The following is a 19,330-nucleotide window of genomic DNA, read 5'->3' as shown; positions in this document are numbered from 1 at the left end:
CAAGCCGACTCCAGAAGAGTTAAGCGGCTAGTAGTCAGAGAGGTGCATGACATCATGCAGTAGCTGTCTGTGACTGTTTTCCGTTCACTTTGTATATACTCTAGAATAATTTGTAGCATATAACTTCCCAATGTATTTTACATTTGCTGAGCTTATGCCTTGCACTTGTGCCCAGCCCATAGGTTTAATAATGATGCATGCAATATTTTCATTGTAAGATACCTACGTATCCTTCCAATGATTGGTTGTGATGTTTGGGTCACTCAACTGGGCAACATCTGTATCCATGTAGCTATCACATCCTCGTCATCGTTCACTTCCAACTCATCAAGCAGTTGGACCACTGTCAGGGGACGACTCCCGGGTCCCCATGACCCTCCCCTATGGTCCACAGCCTGACCTATGAACAGCCCTGTCCAGGGCAACAACTACTGTGGGTAAGGAGATGAGATAAAACAAGGGCAAGTATATACACTTGCCTACTGTGGGTAAGGAGATGAGAAGGAAGCTAACTTCTCATCTTCCCACAGTGGCCACAATATCAGCAAAACTTCCGGGGATACCCGGAAGTCACATGAAGGGGTAGAAACCGGGTCCGGAGCATGCGGCACGCGGAGCGTGCGTGCATGCGGGAAGCGCAGCGGGTAGAAGCAGGTCCGGACGCGGGTCCGGGTCCGGGCTAGTCAGGGTGTGTGCCCTGACAACCACCCTCCTGGCAACCTTTCCTACATCAGCCCCCCTGTCACGAAGCTCGTTTCCAACAGTGCTAATCATTCTCCAGTGTTGAGCAACATCTAAGACTTCAGGAGGTGGCTCCTTCTCGGTAACGTGCAGGGCAATGATGTCGATGTTGACTAGGAGTTCAACGTTTTCTTCCATGAGCACCTTCAAACAAACCGCTGGCAACATTTTCGATGCAGCCCACCACACTGAGTTTCATGCACACCTGAACAAGGTGTCAAAGGTGGGAGGCTCACCGCTTAGGCTTGATATGGATGATGGTGCCTCTGACAGTGCCTGGGATGTTGGACCTTCATTCACAGTGAGGTGCGTACTTCCATTAATCTTTAACACTGGTTGAACTTTGAGGGGAGTACTACGCAGTGTTGGATGGATGAGCCTAATTGGAGGGATGACCATTGGTGTATGTGATTCCGGAACGGCTTGCTCCATGAAGACGTCATTTTCTGGGTCATCAGGGAGTTGCGGCCCACATCCTTGCTGGAAGCCTGAGCATACACCCGATGGGAACGTTGTCAGGTTCATTGCCTCTAACTTTACTGATGATGAAGACCCGCCCGGTTCAGGTGAGTTGCGAGGTGGTGTCTCAGGTACGATGCCATCATCCTGTGGACCTTTCACCTCGTTCTCTGGTACTGCAGCTTCTTTCATTTGGTTGTGGCCCCCAGGTGTCACACAGGGAGGTTTTGCCTTCATGAGGGTGCGTGTGTGAGTGGCTTTGGACTTCTTGCATCACTTGGAAGATGGGGATGATATTTGATTATCACCAACCAAATCTCCTTCCATCTCCACAGTTGGGGGGTTTGGCATGCTTTCCTTACGTTTTTGGGTTCATGTGGGGATGACCGCTGTCTTTGCAATTGCCCTCCTTGTCTCATGTTCAGGCAATACGTATGTGAGGTCTTTGGGTAGCTCAGCACACAAAGCCGTAAGTGATACAAGTATGTGTATTTTACGGTGGTGTGTAAGCAGTTACCTGGAGGTTCCCGCTTACCCACATGACTATATGTATCTAATTTACATATGACTCGGGGTTCAGGGCTATTGCCCTGACAACGTATTTCATAATATTCTCTTTCACATCTGGTGCATAGTGTAGCACCTCATGCTTCAGGTACTCATCTGGTAAGCCCAAACCGGTGAGTTGTGTTTTTTTTGAAGTTTCATTGACATTTTCCTTACCATCTGTCATTTGTTCCACCCTCAACGTCTGCTCCGGATCCTGGTGAGTGAGCTGCATTATACACTGTGCAGACTTGCATGGGGTCCAATTGCATGGTAGTGACTTGTTCAAGCATAGGACACCACGATGCCAACCAACAAAACAGAGACGATGCTCAAGCATGAATGAAAGTATGTTGGCAACTCTCCAGTTGCACCCAAGCTCAGTTATCCCTGTTGCCTCCACTACAAGTAGATGTCAGATGAACAATCAGACAGCACGGCAAAAGGACATACAAATGATTGCTTTAAGCTGCCCAGCACACTCAGTGTGGTGTTGGGGATGCAAGCCATAGGTCTCGTCTGCAAAGGTGAGGCCTTCCTTCCTTTTTAATGCGGGTGTGTGGTAATCCACGTCGTTCACATTGCCCTCAACCTCTGATTTGATGGCCATGTTTCCTGTTCCATTTCCCAAATACCTGTCCAGATCATCGCTGAAATGGACACTTTGCTTCATGTGCATCACGACGGTCTTCATGAGGCTTGAGGCACCAAATACCTCGCTGGTAGATTTATCGGGGTTTGTAAATGCCCCAAGATGTTGAAGAAAGGTTCTGTGCCTATTTCAGCCAATGCGGGCTAGGAGACAAATTGCTCATACCTCTGTTTAATGGTGTCAGGTTGATATGGGCTGGAAGGATATGAGTAAGTTATTTGTGCCTTTCCTGCATAAACCTTGTACCTGAATGCCTTTATCCCGATGTAGAAGTTCCTCATGGCTAAGGCACTATCCTCTGTGAGGGGTAGGCCCATAGCTTTGACCATTTCCGCAATCATTGGTGAGCTCGTAAATGCGATAGTTGAATCCCAAGGGGCAAGCTTGTCATCTGCTATGAACCCCACTAACACCACCCCAACAGGATGAATGGAGTTGAGTGCAGTGAGCTATCAGCAAAATTTTCAGTACAATTGATTGATAGTTACTGGATTCTATACTATACCTGAGCAGTGTATTTTCCCATTATTTTCTACAACAGATAAAGGCCTTCATTTGGTTGAGCCTCCCTCTCATCCTTCGATAGAACAAGGTCCCTGCAATGTATCAGAATTTTATCATAGAATGCTTTTGCTTCTTCTGCCTGGTCAGGGTACTTCTTATCGATATCCTGTTGCTGTAATTTACACAGGCATGCTGCTTCTTGACTGTCAATTCCAGCTAGGAAATGATTAGTCCCTAATATCTTGCAAGTATGTGGTTAACTTACGGTGAAGCTTAAGCCATGTTTGCCAAGCTGTTTGGCCCGCTTCAGTGGGATTGTGTAAACGGAACCTCTTCATAACTTCTTGGGGGGACTTCCCCTTTTTCTGTGCATAGCTGGCAATGCAAACTTCTAAAAAAACTGCAGGGGGTCTTTGAGTATTTCTAAACAGTGTAAGCAACAGAGACACCAACGCACCTTCAAAGCTCAAATCATCTGTAACGAGTCCCTTCTCTAGTATATCTCCAATATCTCTGACTGTCTCAATAGATGAATGACCCCATATTTTCTGCACAATTCCCTTCACAATTTGATCGGGGGGGACAAGTGGTTGGAATTGTGGCCTGTCTTCGGTGGAAGTATGTTGTGCAATAAGCTCTTTCAACTCTGCAAATGGGCCATCTGTAGCTCTGAGGAAGTTGTTGGCAGTGGAAGCCGTAGTCAACAAGGTCATGCCACTGGAGAAAGTGGCCTGAAGGGTCAGAATGGATGAGTCAAATGCATTTGAAGATGCTTTCTGCAGGAGGGAAGGCATTCTTGGGGGATTTCTTGTTCTACCAGTGATTTTTGGTTTGGGGGGAACGGAAAATTTTCCTCAAATTTGCATCCAAACTATCAATTTTGATCTAGCAACAAGCCTGAAGAGAGGAATTTGTATCTATGCTGTTTCACCAGCCTTTACCCCATTCAACCCATCCTCTACATTGCAACCTTGTATCAGGTAGCAGACACAGAATTCAAACAGAAAATTGGACATTCTGACTCTTTCCTCAATGCTACACATCTACACCCATCTGCAACCAACTACAGGCTGATTTCCCCTTTAGCACCCCATTTGACTTGTTCGCTGGTCCAACACAGTGTGCAAGAGCTCTAAGTGGTGCTCCGGAACATCGAGCAGGCCGCGATCAGAGCCGCTATTTGTATTGTAAGTACGGTCAGGGTTTCAATGTAAATAATCGGCATGTGAACAAAATGTCCCTGGATCTGAATCGTGTGTGTCGGCAGAGACAGTGGGGCCCAGGCCGCATCCCTCAATAACCCAAACGGTGTAATCTGCGCAAGGTCTATGGAGGTCAGGTGTAGTGGGTGGTGGCAGTGCCACCCCCGTTTGACCACATTCATACCCCATCACTCCTATATCACGCGACCACATGCATTCCCCCCAAACGGGATATAGTGTAAGGGATTAACCTTACTTCACTATAATTCCGATTATAGTGATATCATTATGTTGCATCGCTATAATTCCCATTATAGTGATGCTATTATTTCTTTATTTATTTGCGCCGAGATATGTAAATTACATATATATACCTCGGAGTAGTTGTAAAGGCCCGGTAGCCTTTTACCTCTACCCCGTTGAATATACAGCTCATTAAAGCTTATGGTTAGACGGACCTACTGAGGCCTGAGGCGAACGGGGGAACGGAACATTACTGTCCCCAAAATAGTAAGCAACCTTTCATATAGCCACCTGCAAAACCATGGGGATTCACAGTGGAAAATATATACCATTTTTCGTCTGGTAAAATACGAGCTCAAACACCACTGGAGCAGTGGTAATGTACCAATTTGTAAGTAGTAATGGACCAGAAATGGATACCAGACCAGACATGGTGAATGACATCGATTTTTCTGGTGATGTACGATGTTTTTCGTGGTAAACAGCCATTTTTACCAGATTGGTAATTGGTCATTTATTGATTCATTGTTGGTACTTTACAATCTTTGGCATGGTACAATATGGGTCGGAGAATACTCATTTACGATGTTTTGAACGGTAGGTAATACATGCGTATACATGAAGCGTGGTCATCAGAAGTGTGATGCTACAAGTGAATATGTGTAAATGGCAAGGTACAAGCAGTACAGTACCAAGAGAGATCGAATGGGAGCAGCAAAGTCGAAGCACTCTATGCGAAAGAGCATGTAGCAAGTCAGGTAAAGTTGAATGAGTTGGCAATAACAGTGTAAGAGTGAAATGAGAGCGAACGCAAGCAACCAGAGAGAAGTTCTGTAAAAAAGCAACAGTAGTTAGTGTGTGGATTATGACTTTTGGGAGTGGTAAGCGACAGACAACATAGCTAGGTTAAATCTTTGAACCCCTGGGTGTCGGCATTGCTCTGCCTTTCCCCTTTAGGACTTCAGCGATCCACAAGTTTTCATAGTCAGTCTAGGCTTGGGGTTGGTTAACATACTCGTTTCATTCCATGCCAAGGGTCTCTTCTATGGAGTACTTTTTACAGTTTCCTCGGCCTCGCGGATCAGGGATCTTGATTTTCTGTGCAACAGAGAGATCCGCAGATTGGGTGAGTCCCATGAGTGTATGCTACACTTACCATAGCAACTGGAGGCATAATAAGATGGGGAATGCATCGATAGTCTGATGAGGGACAAAAAGACGCGTGAAAAGACACGCAAAAGATGTATGATAGGATGCGTGGTACAGCACGTCAGATGAGGCTAGTGACATTGGAATTCTGATGTTCATAGTTCATTTTCCATAAAAAGCGTGTTGTCTCACCAGTAGAGCAATATCACAAGCTAAGAGGCCTTAATGAAGCGTGTTTTTGTGCAAAGTACACAACAGTGTTTAAAGTGCGGAGGATAGATGGCAAGAGGTTAGGTGCTCGGGAGTTGCCGAATTTAACTTAGGCGCCACAACTATCAACGCGTCAGACCAGTGCACTGTCCTAGAACATCAAAAGCTCTGAAGTATTCTATCTATCACTCATGGACCCCAAACATCCTCCGGAGCCTGTGCAAGAAGGATTATGTCCCTGATGCCTCACTTCGACGTAAAATCTCACTATTGTGTATCTCAAACCGTTTCATGAGATTATCAGATGGCTGCCGGAAGTCATGCCACGATGGGGGAAGTCACATATTGCGGGTGGAGGTGATAAAGTGCCTCTTGGGCACAAAGTCGACGGAAGAACTATCGCGATGCATCTTTTGTTAGGGTGAGTTGTCTGATTGCTCTCTAATCAGACGTTTTACTGAGTGCAACTCAGTATGAGGTTGCTGTAGATTCAAATCCCCGTGTCCATCGAAAGACCCGCTTATCAAGCAAATTTGCTACGACAACTGTATGAGATACTAGTATGCACTCTCCCGACTTCGAATTTCCTGGGCATCGATGCGCCAACGACTCATGTACTCGTTCTTGTTTCTGATTGCGGAGCTCATGACAATGCTGCGCTCACTCCAGTATCCTTCACCTCTCTCTCAGAGATGACACAGATTATCGCGTTAGCATTGGTATCATCAGTATGTGGTCGGTTTTGTTATGGAACCGCATCGCTGCGATGGGCGATTGTAGACCCTAGTATTGAGCTTGCATGGCCCATTTTTGACGTCGATGATGATTAATTACATTGCATTTTACTGTAATACAGGTGTATGTAACATGAAATCCTACTTATGTATCACGTCGCTGAATACCATAAGATATCTGGTAAAATACGGAGCGCAAAACTTAGTAACTCGACTCACCAACCCTCGTCAGGCATGTTGGTACATTACCATTCCTCAATTACCACCCGAAACTTAGTAAATGGTCCTTTACCTTCGAAAACTTGGTAATTTACCAAGGTTTACTTCCCACAGTGGATTACTATACCCCATTCACTTTTCATCGGACAGATTCTCTGAAAAACGCAGTAACGGCACTAACGCGTGATGTTTGTGTTACCATGGGGAGCAGCTCTTACTCGCCCAGGATCCGCTTGACGGCTGGAAGCGGATCTCGGGACAAGGAAGGCGATGCTTTGTGACGTACAGCATCTGGTTGTCTGTTATTCCGCACCCAAGAGCTAGTTGATTTCCTGAAGCCACTTCAATACCCCTCTTCATACCATTTCTGAGGTTTATCTGGCATTTCCCAACCAGTTGCTAGTGCTTAGAAACAAGCAAGATGGTTGGCGGTGAGGCACTGAAAACTTACACTCTCGTTGATGTGGCCGCTCACAATAGAGAAGGAGACCTGGTACGTGTACTTTACTTCTATGAACCACAGAGTTGTAGGTTTGCTGTGCGAACTCACTGTACTACATTTTGTGGCCAAAAGTGGATTGTCATCGACAGCAACGTATACGACATCTCTCGTTTCGTGAATTTTCATCCTGGTGGAAAATCGGTCTTATACGACCAAGAAGTAGGTATGCACGTCAGAGAGCGTGAAGTTACTCGAGCACATGTATTGAACATCTCCGCTTGCAGTTGGGAAAGATGTGACAGAGGTCTTCTTCTCCCTTCACCGTGGCTCTCTCCTCCAGAAACCCCAATATCAGCGTCTCATTATCGGAAAAATCCATGATCAAAGAGCACGATTTATCCAACCGCCTGTTGGAAGCCTTTCACAAATCCCTTATGCTGAGCCAACATGGCTCACCCCTGAGTACACTTCCCTACATTTCAAGGAATCACATAAGAGGCTGCAGAAGGCTATGAGGACGTTTGTAGATAAATATGTCATCCGGGATGCACACATGCACGAGGAGGATGGGAAACCTCCCAGTCAGAGCTTGATCGATAAGACAGCGTGCGTAGCCTAAACCAATTTCCACACCATCTCCTTCTCGATGCTCAAGGTATCTTCCACGGTTTTCTATAGGGAACTTAATATCCTCGCGATGCGACTTGGCCCCGGTCCACACCTCAAGGGTCGCACACTCATGAATGGCATCGTCCAGCCCGAAGAGTTCGACTACTTTCACGAACTGATTATCACTCAAGAACTCGCGCGGCACGCTTCACGGGGATACGCTGATGGATTCTCTGGAGGAATGGTCATTGGTCTTCCTCCATTACTCAACTTTGGTTCGCAGTCATTAAAAGCCAAGGTTGTGCCCGAAGTTTTGGGAGGGAAGAAGTACATCTCTTTAGCGATTAGTGAGGCTTTTGCTGGGAGTGATATCGTTGGTGGGTTGAGAACCGCGGCGAAGAGGACTGAGGATGGGAAGTTTTTTATTGTCAACGGGACTAAAAAGTGGATTACCAACGGGACGTTTTGCGATTACTTTACTGTGGCTTGCAAAACGGGGGAAGTGGGCACGGCAGGGGGAGGGATTACGGTCTTATTGATTCCAAGAGGGGAGGGTGTAGAAACAAAGTTGATCAAGACGAGCTATTCGTCGACGGCGGGGACAGCCTACGTTACATTCGATAACGTCAGGGTTCCAGTCGAGAATATTTTGGGTGAGTCTTGCGTTATTCATTTGGGGATGGTCATTCAACGTTACCGGCACCTTATTCTTACGTACCTTTTTACTCGCCGAATTGATACAGGCAAGGAACATCACGGGCTTTTTGTTGTATTGTCTAACTTCAATCATGAACGATGGATCATGACTGCCGCCAGTGTCCGGTCGCAACGGAACGTTCTCGAGGAGGTACTGAAGTACGTCTGATTGGATTCCTTCCTTTTGGCTCTCACTTTGATCAAAATGCTCCAGGTGGACTCACCAGCGCAAGGCTTTTGGAAAATCTCTATTGGAACAACCCGTCATTCGATCTAGGTCAGTTTAGCGTGCTGGGTGTCTGGGTTCGATTTGGACAAGTACATTGTTGTTTTCAGGATTGCCGCTATCATTGCTCGTGTTGAATCCGCCCAGGCTTGGCTTGAGAATTTGACTCTCCAAATGTGCAACATGGTGAGTTGGACCCTTCAAAGTGTCTTGACTATGAGCCTCGGGTTGATGCACAGAACAGAACTATAAACAGCAAGCAGAGCATCTTGCAGGGGTGTGTTCCATCACTTCCTGCCTCCACCCCAATAGATAAATTTACATTTGGCCCTCTCCTGCCACAGCCGATAGGAATTCTCAAGATGTATGCCACGCGCACGGCGCAAGAAACAGCAGCAGATGCCACTCAGATCTTTGGTGGACGAGGTATGTTCCTCATCCACTTCTTTCACCACGCAACCCTCAAATTGCAACGTTGACACTAATATCCTTTGTCGAACAGCCATCACTATGACAGGTCTTGGAAGTGCTATCGAACATTATCATCGTGTAATTGGGTTCGACGCGTTGTTGGGGGGAGCCGAAGATGTATTGGGAGATTTGGGGGTGAGGCAGGCAGCGAAGAAAATTCCGAAGAATGCACGCTTGTAACCAGGGCTTTATTTCATGTCGATAAATGCTGGCCATTCTTGGCCATCCAGTGCGGTGCGTAGAGAGCAGCCGAGCATTCAGCGTGCCAAATATCAGATCTACTTACCCGGGGGATGGGGATACCTCCTATCAGATGTCGGTGCGAGAGCTAGCTACCTCGTGCCAGCGCTTATTTATGTAATTTGGAACTTCTCGGGTAACTGCTCACATGATTTACGACATGGTCCAAATGTCTGACAAAGGCTCTTGGCTCCTTCCGATTCGTCAGTGTCGTCATTCCCATTGACATTCAAATTGCCAGCAGATTGATCCAGAGGCTAAGCCCGTTGATTGGGCAGTTGGGTGTAATACTCCACCCTGTTGAGACGGAAAAAATCGAATATTAAGATAGGAACCCAAACCAAAGGTATTTACGTGTTCAAGTTGCAGCCCAGAATGCATCGCAGGCTAGATCGACGATGGCAAATGAAGGGTTCCATATCCGAAACCATCCATAGAAATGCGCAAAACTGATCAGGAAGAAGCAAACAGTAGGAACGAATCGATCAGGCCACCTTTCTACGAGGCGAAATCAAATTGAGAGTGAAGCCTAAATGCCATCCTCGTAATATACATTGCTCCTCTTTTCAAAGCCTGAAAAGGTGCAGGAAGTACTCGAGTTTGTTCTTCAAACAACGCCGCTCTCGGAGGCACATGTTGGGTGGGGGGATATTCGAGTTCGTGCTCAGGAATAGGCTCCATCATTCTCATGATGTTGTGGATATTGCGATGGACCCGGGGGATAACCGGGATAGGCGTAGGAACCCTTTGGGGAAGTTCCTTATGCATCTCAGTTTCAGTTTCAACAAGGTCAGGCGAAACCGCAAATGGAGAGGAAGACATGGAGTAGTGGAGACTGAGATCCTCCGTTGAGACATAGACGTGACTGAGGTCGAGATTAAAGTCTGGAACAGGCATCGTGAAAGGGACGGGACAGGCGATAGGCGTTCCTGGTGGAGTATAATCGAAGGACCGCAGCATATCATCCGACTTTGGACCTTCCAACTCAGGGGTCGTCCAGCCTGTCAACTGAGAGCTAAGTGAAGAGGCAGTACAAGGTGAGGAGGGGGAACTGGGGCAAGATGAGGGCGAAGTGATGATTCTGAGATCTACGAATGTCCGACGAGCGGTCGAATGAGACAGTATGGAGTTGTGTGGTGGCTCGCAAGTAGGGGAAGTGGGCTCAAGGGTGAAGACACTGAGGTCATCATAGGTAGAAGCTGGAGACAATTGGGTATTGTCTTCCAAAAGGGGCAGGTTCTGAGAGATATCAATGTTGAACTAGACATGAAGCGGTTGAGAGTTGAAGATGGATTACAGGCAGCTGGCATTGCTCACCCTTGTGACAGCATCCATTGTATTGGGACAGTAGACCCATCCAGCCTCGTTAACGAAGCCCATGATAAGATCCATATACACCCTGGCCTCAGCATCATCCATGGTCTTGAGTCCAAGAACGTCAACTATGCCACGACGAGGGGTAAGATTGTAAGTAATGACACATCTGCGCTCCTCCCATAAGTGAACGCGGCGACCGGAGCACTCAGAACGCAGGTCCGAAAGGACAAGAGTGAAGAGCGTTACGGGGAAGTTGTATCCAATAGAGATGAGAGTACTGCTGGTCGGAGCTTGCAGGGTAGGGTTGACCTGGGATTCGAGAGTGACAAGCCAACGATAGCGAGGCAATTCGTCGGTTTCAAGAAGGTACGAGTTGGTGGGCGCGAACGAAGCGGCGAGTTCCATATTGGACGAGTGTGAAGAAATGAGAAGTATTCACGAAGAGCGAAAGTCCTCAGAAGGGAAGTGAGGAAGTTGAAGTGACTACAGAGCGTATTTTAAACATAGATGGAATTGTGGTCGAAAACGAAACCCAGGTCTTGGAACATGGTCAAAACCCCATTGTTTCAGAGTTACCTGCCTAGTTTCGGACCTCCAGCCCAAGTGTAATTATCTTAGTCTACGAGTGCCCGGCGTGAATCGAACGTCTCAACAGAGTCTAGCATAAACAAAGGCGAAATGATTGAGCGTATCTGCCGTTTGCTTTCCGGTACATAGTGGCCTCGCCATGACGTTAATGAGAAATGCAAAGGCAGTTGCCGACCTTGGTGCGTCCCGGTACCTTTCAGCCGGGAATTCCCGACACCACACAAGGACCCCCAGCCACAATGTCAGAGACCATGACCACGTCTGAGCTCTCAGCAGCAGCACGGGGGTGTTACTGCTGCTTCGCTGCCACCATGAATTCTGTGAAGTCTATTGCCTCCAACGTTAGAAAAATTAGATGAAGCGAAGGTACAAATATATATGTGGAGGATGCCACAACTATACTGAGGGTAGCAAGTGCGCAGGTAAGAACTCAAGTCGGTAATAAGATATTCAACAACATTTCCCCCCCCTCCCCCTGCCAAACCAGAGTGTTCTACGTCCTCTGCCTTCTTCGCTCATGAGCAACACGCTCAACCTCCCACTTTCATCACCATCGCTCCACGTCGAGCCGCTTCGAGCCCTCCGTAGCCTGAGATGCCGATCACCATAAGATACACCTGATCCAGGGGAGGACGGGTCGAGCAGACCAGATTCTATAGAGAGGAGGATGGAACGAGTTAAGTGTAGGAATGGGGCGGTCGTTTGATATGCCGTGAGAGAGGAGGACTCGAGATAGTGAAGCTCTGTTGAGAATATGAACTGTGGGGTGAGTAGACGGAGGGAAAGTGGCTCACGACGTTCGGCTGCCCACCGACTGGCTTCATCCCAGCTGACTTCGCGATCTTCTTCCCTATCACATTTGGCGCCAACGAGAACGATAGAAGCCTGTGGGGAGGCAAGTGCGCGGGCGTCATCTAGCCACCGTTGGAGAGGACTAAAGGTACATCGGCTGTGAAGCCAACGGCGAATACTCAACATCCGAGTTTCTAGGCGAAGAAAGGACTGATTATTACCGTGTTATGTCGAACACCAGGATGACACCTGCAGCACCACGATAGTAACTACGGGTGACGGATCGAAAGCGTTCTTGCCCCGCTGTGTCCCATAGCTGTGAGTAGAAGCACATTTGACCAAGATCCCTCGAGTTCTAGACGAATTTTGGGACACACCTGAAGCTTTATTCGTCTGTCACCAATTTTGACTATTCGACTGGCAAATTCGACACCAATTGTATGCGCAGATTGCTCCCTGACTGCAAAATATAATCCAAGAGTCGCAAATCATCAGGATATTAGGAAAATGAAGATTGGTGTTCCAGTGTAGTCAGTGAGAATTATAGGCGAAAATGCGAGAGAACCTGACAAGTATTCCGGACAAAGTGATGTAGCAAGCACGATTTCCCCGTCCCCGACTCTCCTAACGAGGCACACATATTATGTCACACTTGTGCTCTTTGAGTTTATTTGCACCTCCCAACGCAGGGCATACCGATTATGACAAACTTCATAAGGAAGTCTTAGAATGTATACGTCGTGATTTGAACAAGGGTGTTAACAGTGACTCAGAGGATTAGAGGCGCTTACCATAAGCTTCATATAGCTCGACGTGCTCCACCCCACCAGCGTCACTCTCGAGTGTACTTGTATCTCCAAAAGATGGCATGTCTGACCCGTCCTCAAGCCAAAGAGGCGACGGAAGTGTATGACACAATTGAAAGCGAGTCTCGACGCCAACAAATATCAACATCTCCGTTCTATCCGCCTACTGAGAAAAGGCCAACTCTGTTTCCGCATACAGAAAGATTCCCGACATTGCAACAAGCATCTAGACCCGTCAACGCTATCTTTCGTCGCCTCACCGCTGGGATCGGGCACACCGTTCGATAGGCGCAGGAGCGACCGGATATAAAGGCTATCTCCGTTCGCTCTCATTCTCTTTCAACCTAGTTGGCTTTGCATTTCCGCAACTCAAACTCTCCCGGCGCATCATTCACAAAAATACGGACAACACATCTTGCAACACAACTCATATTCCATCTGACCTTCATCCACCAACTACTTTTTTGTCGTCTATAGAGAATGGTTCGTGCGGGTAAGACATCAAAAAGTAACGTTACAGAGGGATCATCTCCACCCCAAGACACCAGCTCTGCAGATGCCTCCCCTACCAGCAACCTAAACTTCCCAACACCTTCTTCCCCACAATCAAGAAACAAAGTCTCCGCGGCCAACAAGAAAAGAAAGCGTGTGAGCGAAACGATGGAGGGGTCCATAAGTGCGTCAAAGGACCTTAGGGATAAGAAGCGGAAAGTTAAAGAGGAGGAGGGCGAATGCGCCAACGCAGATCAAGATGAATCGGCCTCTGAACTAGGCGAGGATGATGCATTGGATTCAACTAGCCCGTCCCTGGCACCGTATGACGCCCGACGGGTTCTCGAAGTGCTCGAAGTGTACGCATCTACATTCCCCACGATCTTTAGCAAAACTCATGGTTTCGTGATTTCTGTGCCACAGCGTAGACCCCTCCGGGTTACTGGATGTCGAGAGTATATCGCGGGGTATGACAAGTACGTTGCGCAAGCTGTTGGAAGAGCCTTCGTCCGTCTCCCTCCGTGCACTTTTGGATCGCATCCGGCATGAAGCACCTGTCCCTGATTCTCGAACTTGGCCTGTTAGACCTGCTGTGGTCAAGTTCTTCCGGCTTGCTCAGATGCTGCTCCAGGATATTGCTCAGAGATCGTCTGCCGTGAAGTTTCTCGACGATGCGGTGATATCACCAAAAGACGATGAACCAGATGAGGACACAAAGACTACGGCCACCAAAAGTGAGAACAAGACCGAGGAATCCCTGCAATATCGCGAGAAGCACATTCAGTATGCGCTGCATCAGCACCTTCCTACTGGCGATTTTTTCACTTCTGCGACCGTCCTTACTAAGAAGGAAATTACTTTGCTGGCAAAAGGTCTGTGTTCCACCATGTGTTCTACCCGACTGCTTTAAGCGATCTCGTTGACCAGGTCAAGCGTCTCTAACTGCCGTCCTCCCCACTGTTCCCGTGCTGCCCCCCAGCCTTCCTAAGCTTGGTGACTACGCCCCAGGAGTAGCGAATCACCCTCGTCGCCCGTATTCACTCCGCAAGGCGCCTGTCCCCATCTCTTCCGCCTCATTCCTCGACTACGGACCATTCGCTTCCCTCGCCCCCGCCTTCGACTCCGATGGCGGCCAAATCGGACGAGATACTCTCGGGCTAGTGCTAGAAATGAAAGGGGCTAGGAAAGCTAGGCGGTTGGGGGCAGTGAGGAGGCAGGTGGAACTGGCGAACCTGAAGGAGAAGCCTTTGCCTTCAATTGAACCATTCCCTCATGTCCAGGAACTGTCCGCGCTTGGCTTGGAGGATCGATCGACTCGCAAACTGGTGTATGAGTGCAAATCGACGAAAGCAGAGTTAAGGGGACTGGCGAGGGAGATGCTCCCTGAGGACGTCGTGGAAGACTTCTTGATAAGCGTAGATCAAATGGAACTAGAGAGAGGTGTTGGGGAGTTGCTGATAAGGATTTCCAATGCCTTGGGAGATTTGCAAGTATTGCAGGAAAGGAGACTCAGGGCTGGGGCCCCTGGTAAGGAGGTTCCAGTCGAGATCGATGGAGAGGAATGGCATCTTGGTATGCTCGGTCCGGTTATGCCCAATATCTGCTTATCTACCTTGATCTTCCTATAGCACGCCAAATTCTGTCATCTCTGACAACCATCGCTTCGCTCCGCCCGCGTGCCTCCACGTCCTCCCTCTATTCCATTATACCACCGCCTAATGTCTTGCACACAATTCACAAAACTCTTCCTCGCGAACCAGTGCCAGGATACAAAGGCACTCTTTTAATCAACCGTGATTATGCCCTCATCGACAACACAACTATCCGATCCTCCGCCCTCCCCGTCCCACCTCCCATCACGGGCTCCACATCCAACCCAACTCAAACCTTGCCCCCGACACCGGCGACGATGCAGGGTGGATTTCCTGCAGCAGGAGCAAATCGGGCGCCAACCCAACTCGCCTACTCCTACCACCGCCCTGCTGCTGCCACTGCTAACGCCCAAACCCCCCATGCCCAAGGAGGAACAACAATGCAGTACTACCGTCAAGGGTATTATTCGCCTCATTACAGCCAGAGCGGGTACTATGGCTATGCGGGATACGCCACTACAACAGGCGCTGTCAGTGCAACGCCGCACTATACCCCACCCCCTAATGCCACTGCAGGGGGAAGAGCGCTCCCGAATTTAGCTACAAAGTCATTGAGTGGCTGGGGTTATGCATCAAGCAGCCCGGCACCCTCTGGCGGGGCTTCCGGAGGGGCCACAGCTGTTGGTACCGGAGGGGTCCTCCCCAGTGCTACAGCTTTGCCTGTTCATATGAGGAGGATCAATGGGACGGCAACACCTGGAAGTCAAACACCTGGGACGCCGGGGAGTCCTGCTACAGGTAGTTATGTATGGAACTCCAATATCTCTATGCCGACTACGCCTTCATCACAGCAGGGCGTCGGGGCGGCTTAATCCTTGTATCCATGGGGTTGCAAACACCCCGTACGCCTTCGGTTTTAGTCCGTTCCGTGAATTGTTGTTCCCGCTTTTTTTTTCAACTTATTCTCCGATATTAGCTTTCTCTGGCGTGGATTAATCCAGATTTTGCGAGTTGCTCCACGGAAGACCGTACATTACATTACATCTTCGGCATATGAAAGATAGGGTGTCCCCTAGCGGAATTTCTTTGGGACCTAACGTCCGTTCTCGCCCCAGAACAAGCCAAAATCAACTATCTTGAATGATCCAACTACGTGGATTTCGCCTCTTCTACGTTTACCTCCGCTCCTACGATTTTAGTTTCAGTCGGTCTTCAGATTACAGCTTAGCAGTCTATCGACGTCGTATTTGTCCAGGGAGCCAAAATGATTAGGACATCATTTTTTTAGTCCACTAGGTCCCACTGAGGATCGGAGCTGGATGCCGTGAGTCCTGAGTCGAGAGTATGCTCGTAGGTATTATCTAATCTATAGATTTATTATCATTGTCATACACTAGCGAATCGAGGTGGAACCTGGTGAAATCAAATTGGAACGCCTCGATAAAAGCTTCAGTAGTGATGGCCCCGCCAAATAATTGCCGAACTGCTAGAGACATAAGCGCCGTGAGATCTACGACCTAGTGGTTCTCAATAATAGAGCTTCAACTTGAGGTTTTGTTTCGACCAAGGAACACGCGATGGAATTTCGTTCGAGGATGACCTTGCTGATTCACTGGCAAAGCAAGGCACATTACATAATCTCCTTCCGAAGGGATCAGCGTTTATACAGAATTTAAATAAGCGCCGCATGCAAAATGAATGGAACCGATACTGGAATAGACTGGAGCACCCAGAACCAACTTGAAGTCAAAGCATTGGAGTACTTGCGTGGAATTACATTGAACGGCGTGGACGTCCCTCTAAACATTTCACATATGTTCCTATGTTTGAGTCACCTTGTACAACTTCGCACTAGTACTGGTCATGCCTCCCTAGGCCAATAATTATTGGCCGAGCTTGCGAGTCTTTTGTTATTATATCCTTTCCAAACGGCCGGTATTACAGCAAGCCAACAAAAATTGGCTTGCTGTCTGAGCACGATATTGGAGTCGTTGTTGGGTGTCGTGCTCTCTGACCTAGCGTGTTGTCTTTTATATACCGTCGCATACATAGTAGTTCAAAGGCAAAACAGACAAGTGGCCAAAGCGATAGATGAGAATAAAGCGAGTGACGGAATAAAAGTGAAAGGTCGGTCCCACCCCGTCTTGGATCGGTGACGTTGGACCGTTATTCCATCAAATATGGAAGGAGCCAGGATGTTGAGTCAGAAGATTCTATGGAGCCTGCGCATGGAAATATGGGTGCTTCAGCGCCGTATGTACATTTAATAGTTATATTCTCCCTCACGTCTGAAACCGCTGAGCAGGGTCCCTGATTTGGATCGGATCGGCATTGGATTCGCCCCAGATTGGCAGGGTTTGAGTGGGCTTGGCTGTGAAACATTTCAATCCATGCCAATGCCCTCAAGATCTGAAGAAAACTCAATGCCAATCCGATCCGAATCCGACTTATCAGGAGCCCTACCGCTGAGAGACTGGTTGCCATGTTTGGAACGCTGTTTTAAGAGAGATCATATCCCTTTGAGTTACCTTCTGACGAACACCGAGATCTACCTGCCGACAAGGGCGAGGATCTGGAGAGGATCGCATGAAGTGGCAGAACTCTTAGATCGGGGTACTTCATATTTTGTCTATAGTAAGTATTTATACTGACAAGTCAACTAGAAGCAAGGTGGAAGAATACCGAGAGACGGCGCGTTTGGTCCCAGATCTTCAGAGATGCATATCAGATTCTCAGTACCAACTCGACACATTTGCGTCCCGATATCGGGCTGGAAAGGAGTTGGTTGGTGTTTCGTTGACACTTTGGTTCCAATGACTGATGTCCATTACTAAGAGCGAAGTAGAATGTGCTGTTGTGGAGGGCGCTTGTTTGACGAAAGTAATGCAATGCAGAAAAGTACACGTAAGCAAAAGTGGCAGATTTTACATAATTATGAAGCAGCCAGAGTGACCTGCAGTGCAGGTAAAGTTCATATTCACAGGAGGTTGCATTGTGTCAGCGGGGTATTCGGTGATCAGATAGCGTGGATGGCGTCGCGATGTTGTAATTCATGACGTGAGCCATCAGATTGTAATAAACGTAGGTCAGTGCGTTGGATCGAATGATACAGTTAGTGCGTTTGCGTCGTCCGAACTTGAGTCAAGGATGAAGTGTGAACCTCGATGATAAAAGAAATTCCATGTACCAGCAGTCTGACGGCTGCCTGAGTCATTGTTGAGGGGCGAGATTTGCTTCTGACGCGAGGTCACGTCAAGCAGCCAAAGTGCGCTAAGCCACGGAATGATTGACAGACGAAGACCGGCGGGGTCTGGCACTTGCATAAGTGGTCGCTCGCAGCGCGGCTGAGACTCTGTACATTGAACGGTTCCAGGGCGTGCAGTGTGTGTGCCGTCGCAGTGCCATCGCAGTGGTATAACCTGGCAGTTGGGAACACAGCCAAAGTGCGAATGGATGTCAAATGAGCAATGTCGGGGAGCGTCGGAACCGACCCAACTCGGGTTAAGGTTACAACCAGGCTTGAGCCAATCAGAGGGCGAGAAACAGTCGTTCGGCTGGACCCGCGCTATTAGTATAAGTTAGATGTCACCGTCTCACGTGTAAGGTTACATAAATAATAAACAAAACAAAACCGGATTTCTACTCTGCCTCACGCTAGGTAAATGTCTACCAAGAAGGTCACACAAGCCCTTGCGAAACTCGAAAAGATATCAAAGTCTAGTGTTCATGATGCTACAAATATTCGCCTGCTTTTCGACACTGTCAAGACTTTGGTATTGTTGTCATCATACGCGGTCCGAGAACGCGCTCTCAGACGCGTTTTTCTTGATACAGATCTCTGGAAAAGGCATCAGGTTGTCAGAAGAGCTCGAGGACAGCCTCGTAGATGCATTTAAGAACCACATTGCACCTTTCTATGAACTAGCGCCTGCAGAAGCTCTGAGTGTGGCTGCAGCCTCAGCGAACTATATCTTTGAGCGTAAAGTGCGCGACAAGCTACCGAAAAGAATGAGGGAAGGTCACAATTTACTTGATACTGAGATCGTTCGATGGCAACAAATCATTGATCGAGGGATACTCTCTGGCATACTTGTAGGCGCTTCCCGTCCCTTCCCAGTACTTCGCTCACAATCACCAGGATTATGTCGAGTCGTCGTCAGCTGGTGGGTAGTTGCGATAGAGATAGCTGTCCTTACTTACGCGCTGAAGTCATAGACAGGGACGCCGTTGGAATCTGTACTTACCCTGCGTTCTTGAACATCCTCAAGTCTGGGGTATGGACATCATTAGACTATGCCTTGAAGAATCAGGCAAAGGACAGTTTCAGGCTTTGCGATTTAGCACTAACTTGCTTCTTAGTTACTTGGATTCCTGGTAGACACGTCTCGAGGTTGTCCCAA

The 19,330-nt window shown here is 48.1% G+C and overlaps 7 protein-coding genes across 7 annotated transcripts; 3 read left to right on the top strand and 4 right to left on the bottom strand.

Annotated features, from left to right (window-relative positions):
* Positions 1 to 973: 973 nt before the first annotated feature.
* On the bottom strand, positions 974 to 3,696 carry EI90DRAFT_3023045 (uncharacterized protein; the record flags this gene model as incomplete). The annotated part of the gene is made up of 9 exons (XM_039057847.1): positions 974 to 1,017; positions 1,056 to 1,467; positions 1,763 to 2,148; positions 2,200 to 2,516; positions 2,564 to 2,593; positions 2,645 to 2,847; positions 2,988 to 3,136; positions 3,168 to 3,302; positions 3,360 to 3,696. 9 exons carry the CDS (start codon positions 3,694 to 3,696, stop codon positions 974 to 976), a joined length of 2,013 nt encoding a protein of 670 aa, XP_038908007.1.
* A 1,251-nt stretch (positions 3,697 to 4,947) lies between these two features.
* On the bottom strand, positions 4,948 to 5,770 carry EI90DRAFT_3093771 (uncharacterized protein). Its single transcript, XM_039062487.1, has 3 exons — positions 5,689 to 5,770; positions 5,242 to 5,627; positions 4,948 to 5,178 (listed from the first exon to the last, which is right to left on the bottom strand). Exons 2-3 carry the CDS (start codon positions 5,244 to 5,246, stop codon positions 4,980 to 4,982), a joined length of 204 nt encoding a protein of 67 aa, XP_038908006.1. The 5' UTR covers positions 5,247 to 5,627; positions 5,689 to 5,770; the 3' UTR covers positions 4,948 to 4,979.
* Positions 5,771 to 6,657: 887 nt separating this feature from the next.
* EI90DRAFT_3004668 (peroxisomal acyl-CoA-dehydrogenase) lies at positions 6,658 to 9,501 on the top strand. The gene is made up of 11 exons (XM_039056369.1): positions 6,658 to 6,716; positions 6,774 to 7,152; positions 7,234 to 7,324; positions 7,386 to 7,707; positions 7,780 to 8,363; positions 8,454 to 8,565; positions 8,621 to 8,683; positions 8,743 to 8,818; positions 8,877 to 8,909; positions 8,977 to 9,058; positions 9,135 to 9,501. Exons 2-11 carry the CDS (start codon positions 7,081 to 7,083, stop codon positions 9,281 to 9,283), a joined length of 1,584 nt encoding a protein of 527 aa, XP_038908005.1. The 5' UTR covers positions 6,658 to 6,716; positions 6,774 to 7,080; the 3' UTR covers positions 9,284 to 9,501.
* Positions 9,502 to 9,648: 147 nt separating this feature from the next.
* On the bottom strand, positions 9,649 to 11,403 carry EI90DRAFT_3159989 (uncharacterized protein). Its single transcript, XM_039066259.1, has 2 exons — positions 10,661 to 11,403; positions 9,649 to 10,603 (listed from the first exon to the last, which is right to left on the bottom strand). Exons 1-2 carry the CDS (start codon positions 11,063 to 11,065, stop codon positions 9,842 to 9,844), a joined length of 1,167 nt encoding a protein of 388 aa, XP_038908004.1. The 5' UTR covers positions 11,066 to 11,403; the 3' UTR covers positions 9,649 to 9,841.
* Positions 11,404 to 11,557: 154 nt separating this feature from the next.
* Positions 11,558 to 12,755, bottom strand: EI90DRAFT_3282929 (ras-domain-containing protein; the record flags this gene model as incomplete). Its single annotated transcript, XM_039066913.1, has 6 exons — positions 11,558 to 11,991; positions 12,043 to 12,197; positions 12,262 to 12,356; positions 12,418 to 12,500; positions 12,611 to 12,664; positions 12,737 to 12,755. 6 exons carry the CDS (start codon positions 12,753 to 12,755, stop codon positions 11,699 to 11,701), a joined length of 699 nt encoding a protein of 232 aa, XP_038908003.1. The 3' UTR covers positions 11,558 to 11,698.
* A 571-nt stretch (positions 12,756 to 13,326) lies between these two features.
* On the top strand, positions 13,327 to 15,802 carry EI90DRAFT_3137446 (uncharacterized protein; the record flags this gene model as incomplete). Its single annotated transcript, XM_039064851.1, has 4 exons — positions 13,327 to 13,697; positions 13,762 to 14,210; positions 14,266 to 14,910; positions 14,967 to 15,802. The coding sequence occupies 4 exons, from the start codon at positions 13,327 to 13,329 to the stop codon at positions 15,800 to 15,802; spliced, it is 2,301 nt and encodes a 766-aa protein (XP_038908002.1).
* A 1,348-nt stretch (positions 15,803 to 17,150) lies between these two features.
* EI90DRAFT_716687 (uncharacterized protein) lies at positions 17,151 to 18,082 on the top strand. The gene is made up of 4 exons (XM_039067996.1): positions 17,151 to 17,543; positions 17,594 to 17,710; positions 17,766 to 17,834; positions 17,895 to 18,082. Exons 1-4 carry the CDS (start codon positions 17,321 to 17,323, stop codon positions 17,984 to 17,986), a joined length of 501 nt encoding a protein of 166 aa, XP_038908001.1. The 5' UTR covers positions 17,151 to 17,320; the 3' UTR covers positions 17,987 to 18,082.
* The last annotated feature ends 1,248 nt before the right edge of the window (positions 18,083 to 19,330 follow it).

The sequence above is a fragment of the Cantharellus anzutake genome, assembly GCF_015039405.1.
Source record: "Cantharellus anzutake strain C23 chromosome Unknown EI90scaffold_190, whole genome shotgun sequence".
In the NCBI taxonomy this organism is placed as follows: Eukaryota; Fungi; Basidiomycota; class Agaricomycetes; order Cantharellales; family Hydnaceae; genus Cantharellus; species Cantharellus anzutake.
The sequence above is the reverse complement of the archived record's forward strand: the minus strand, read 5'-3'. Positions and strand labels throughout refer to the sequence as shown.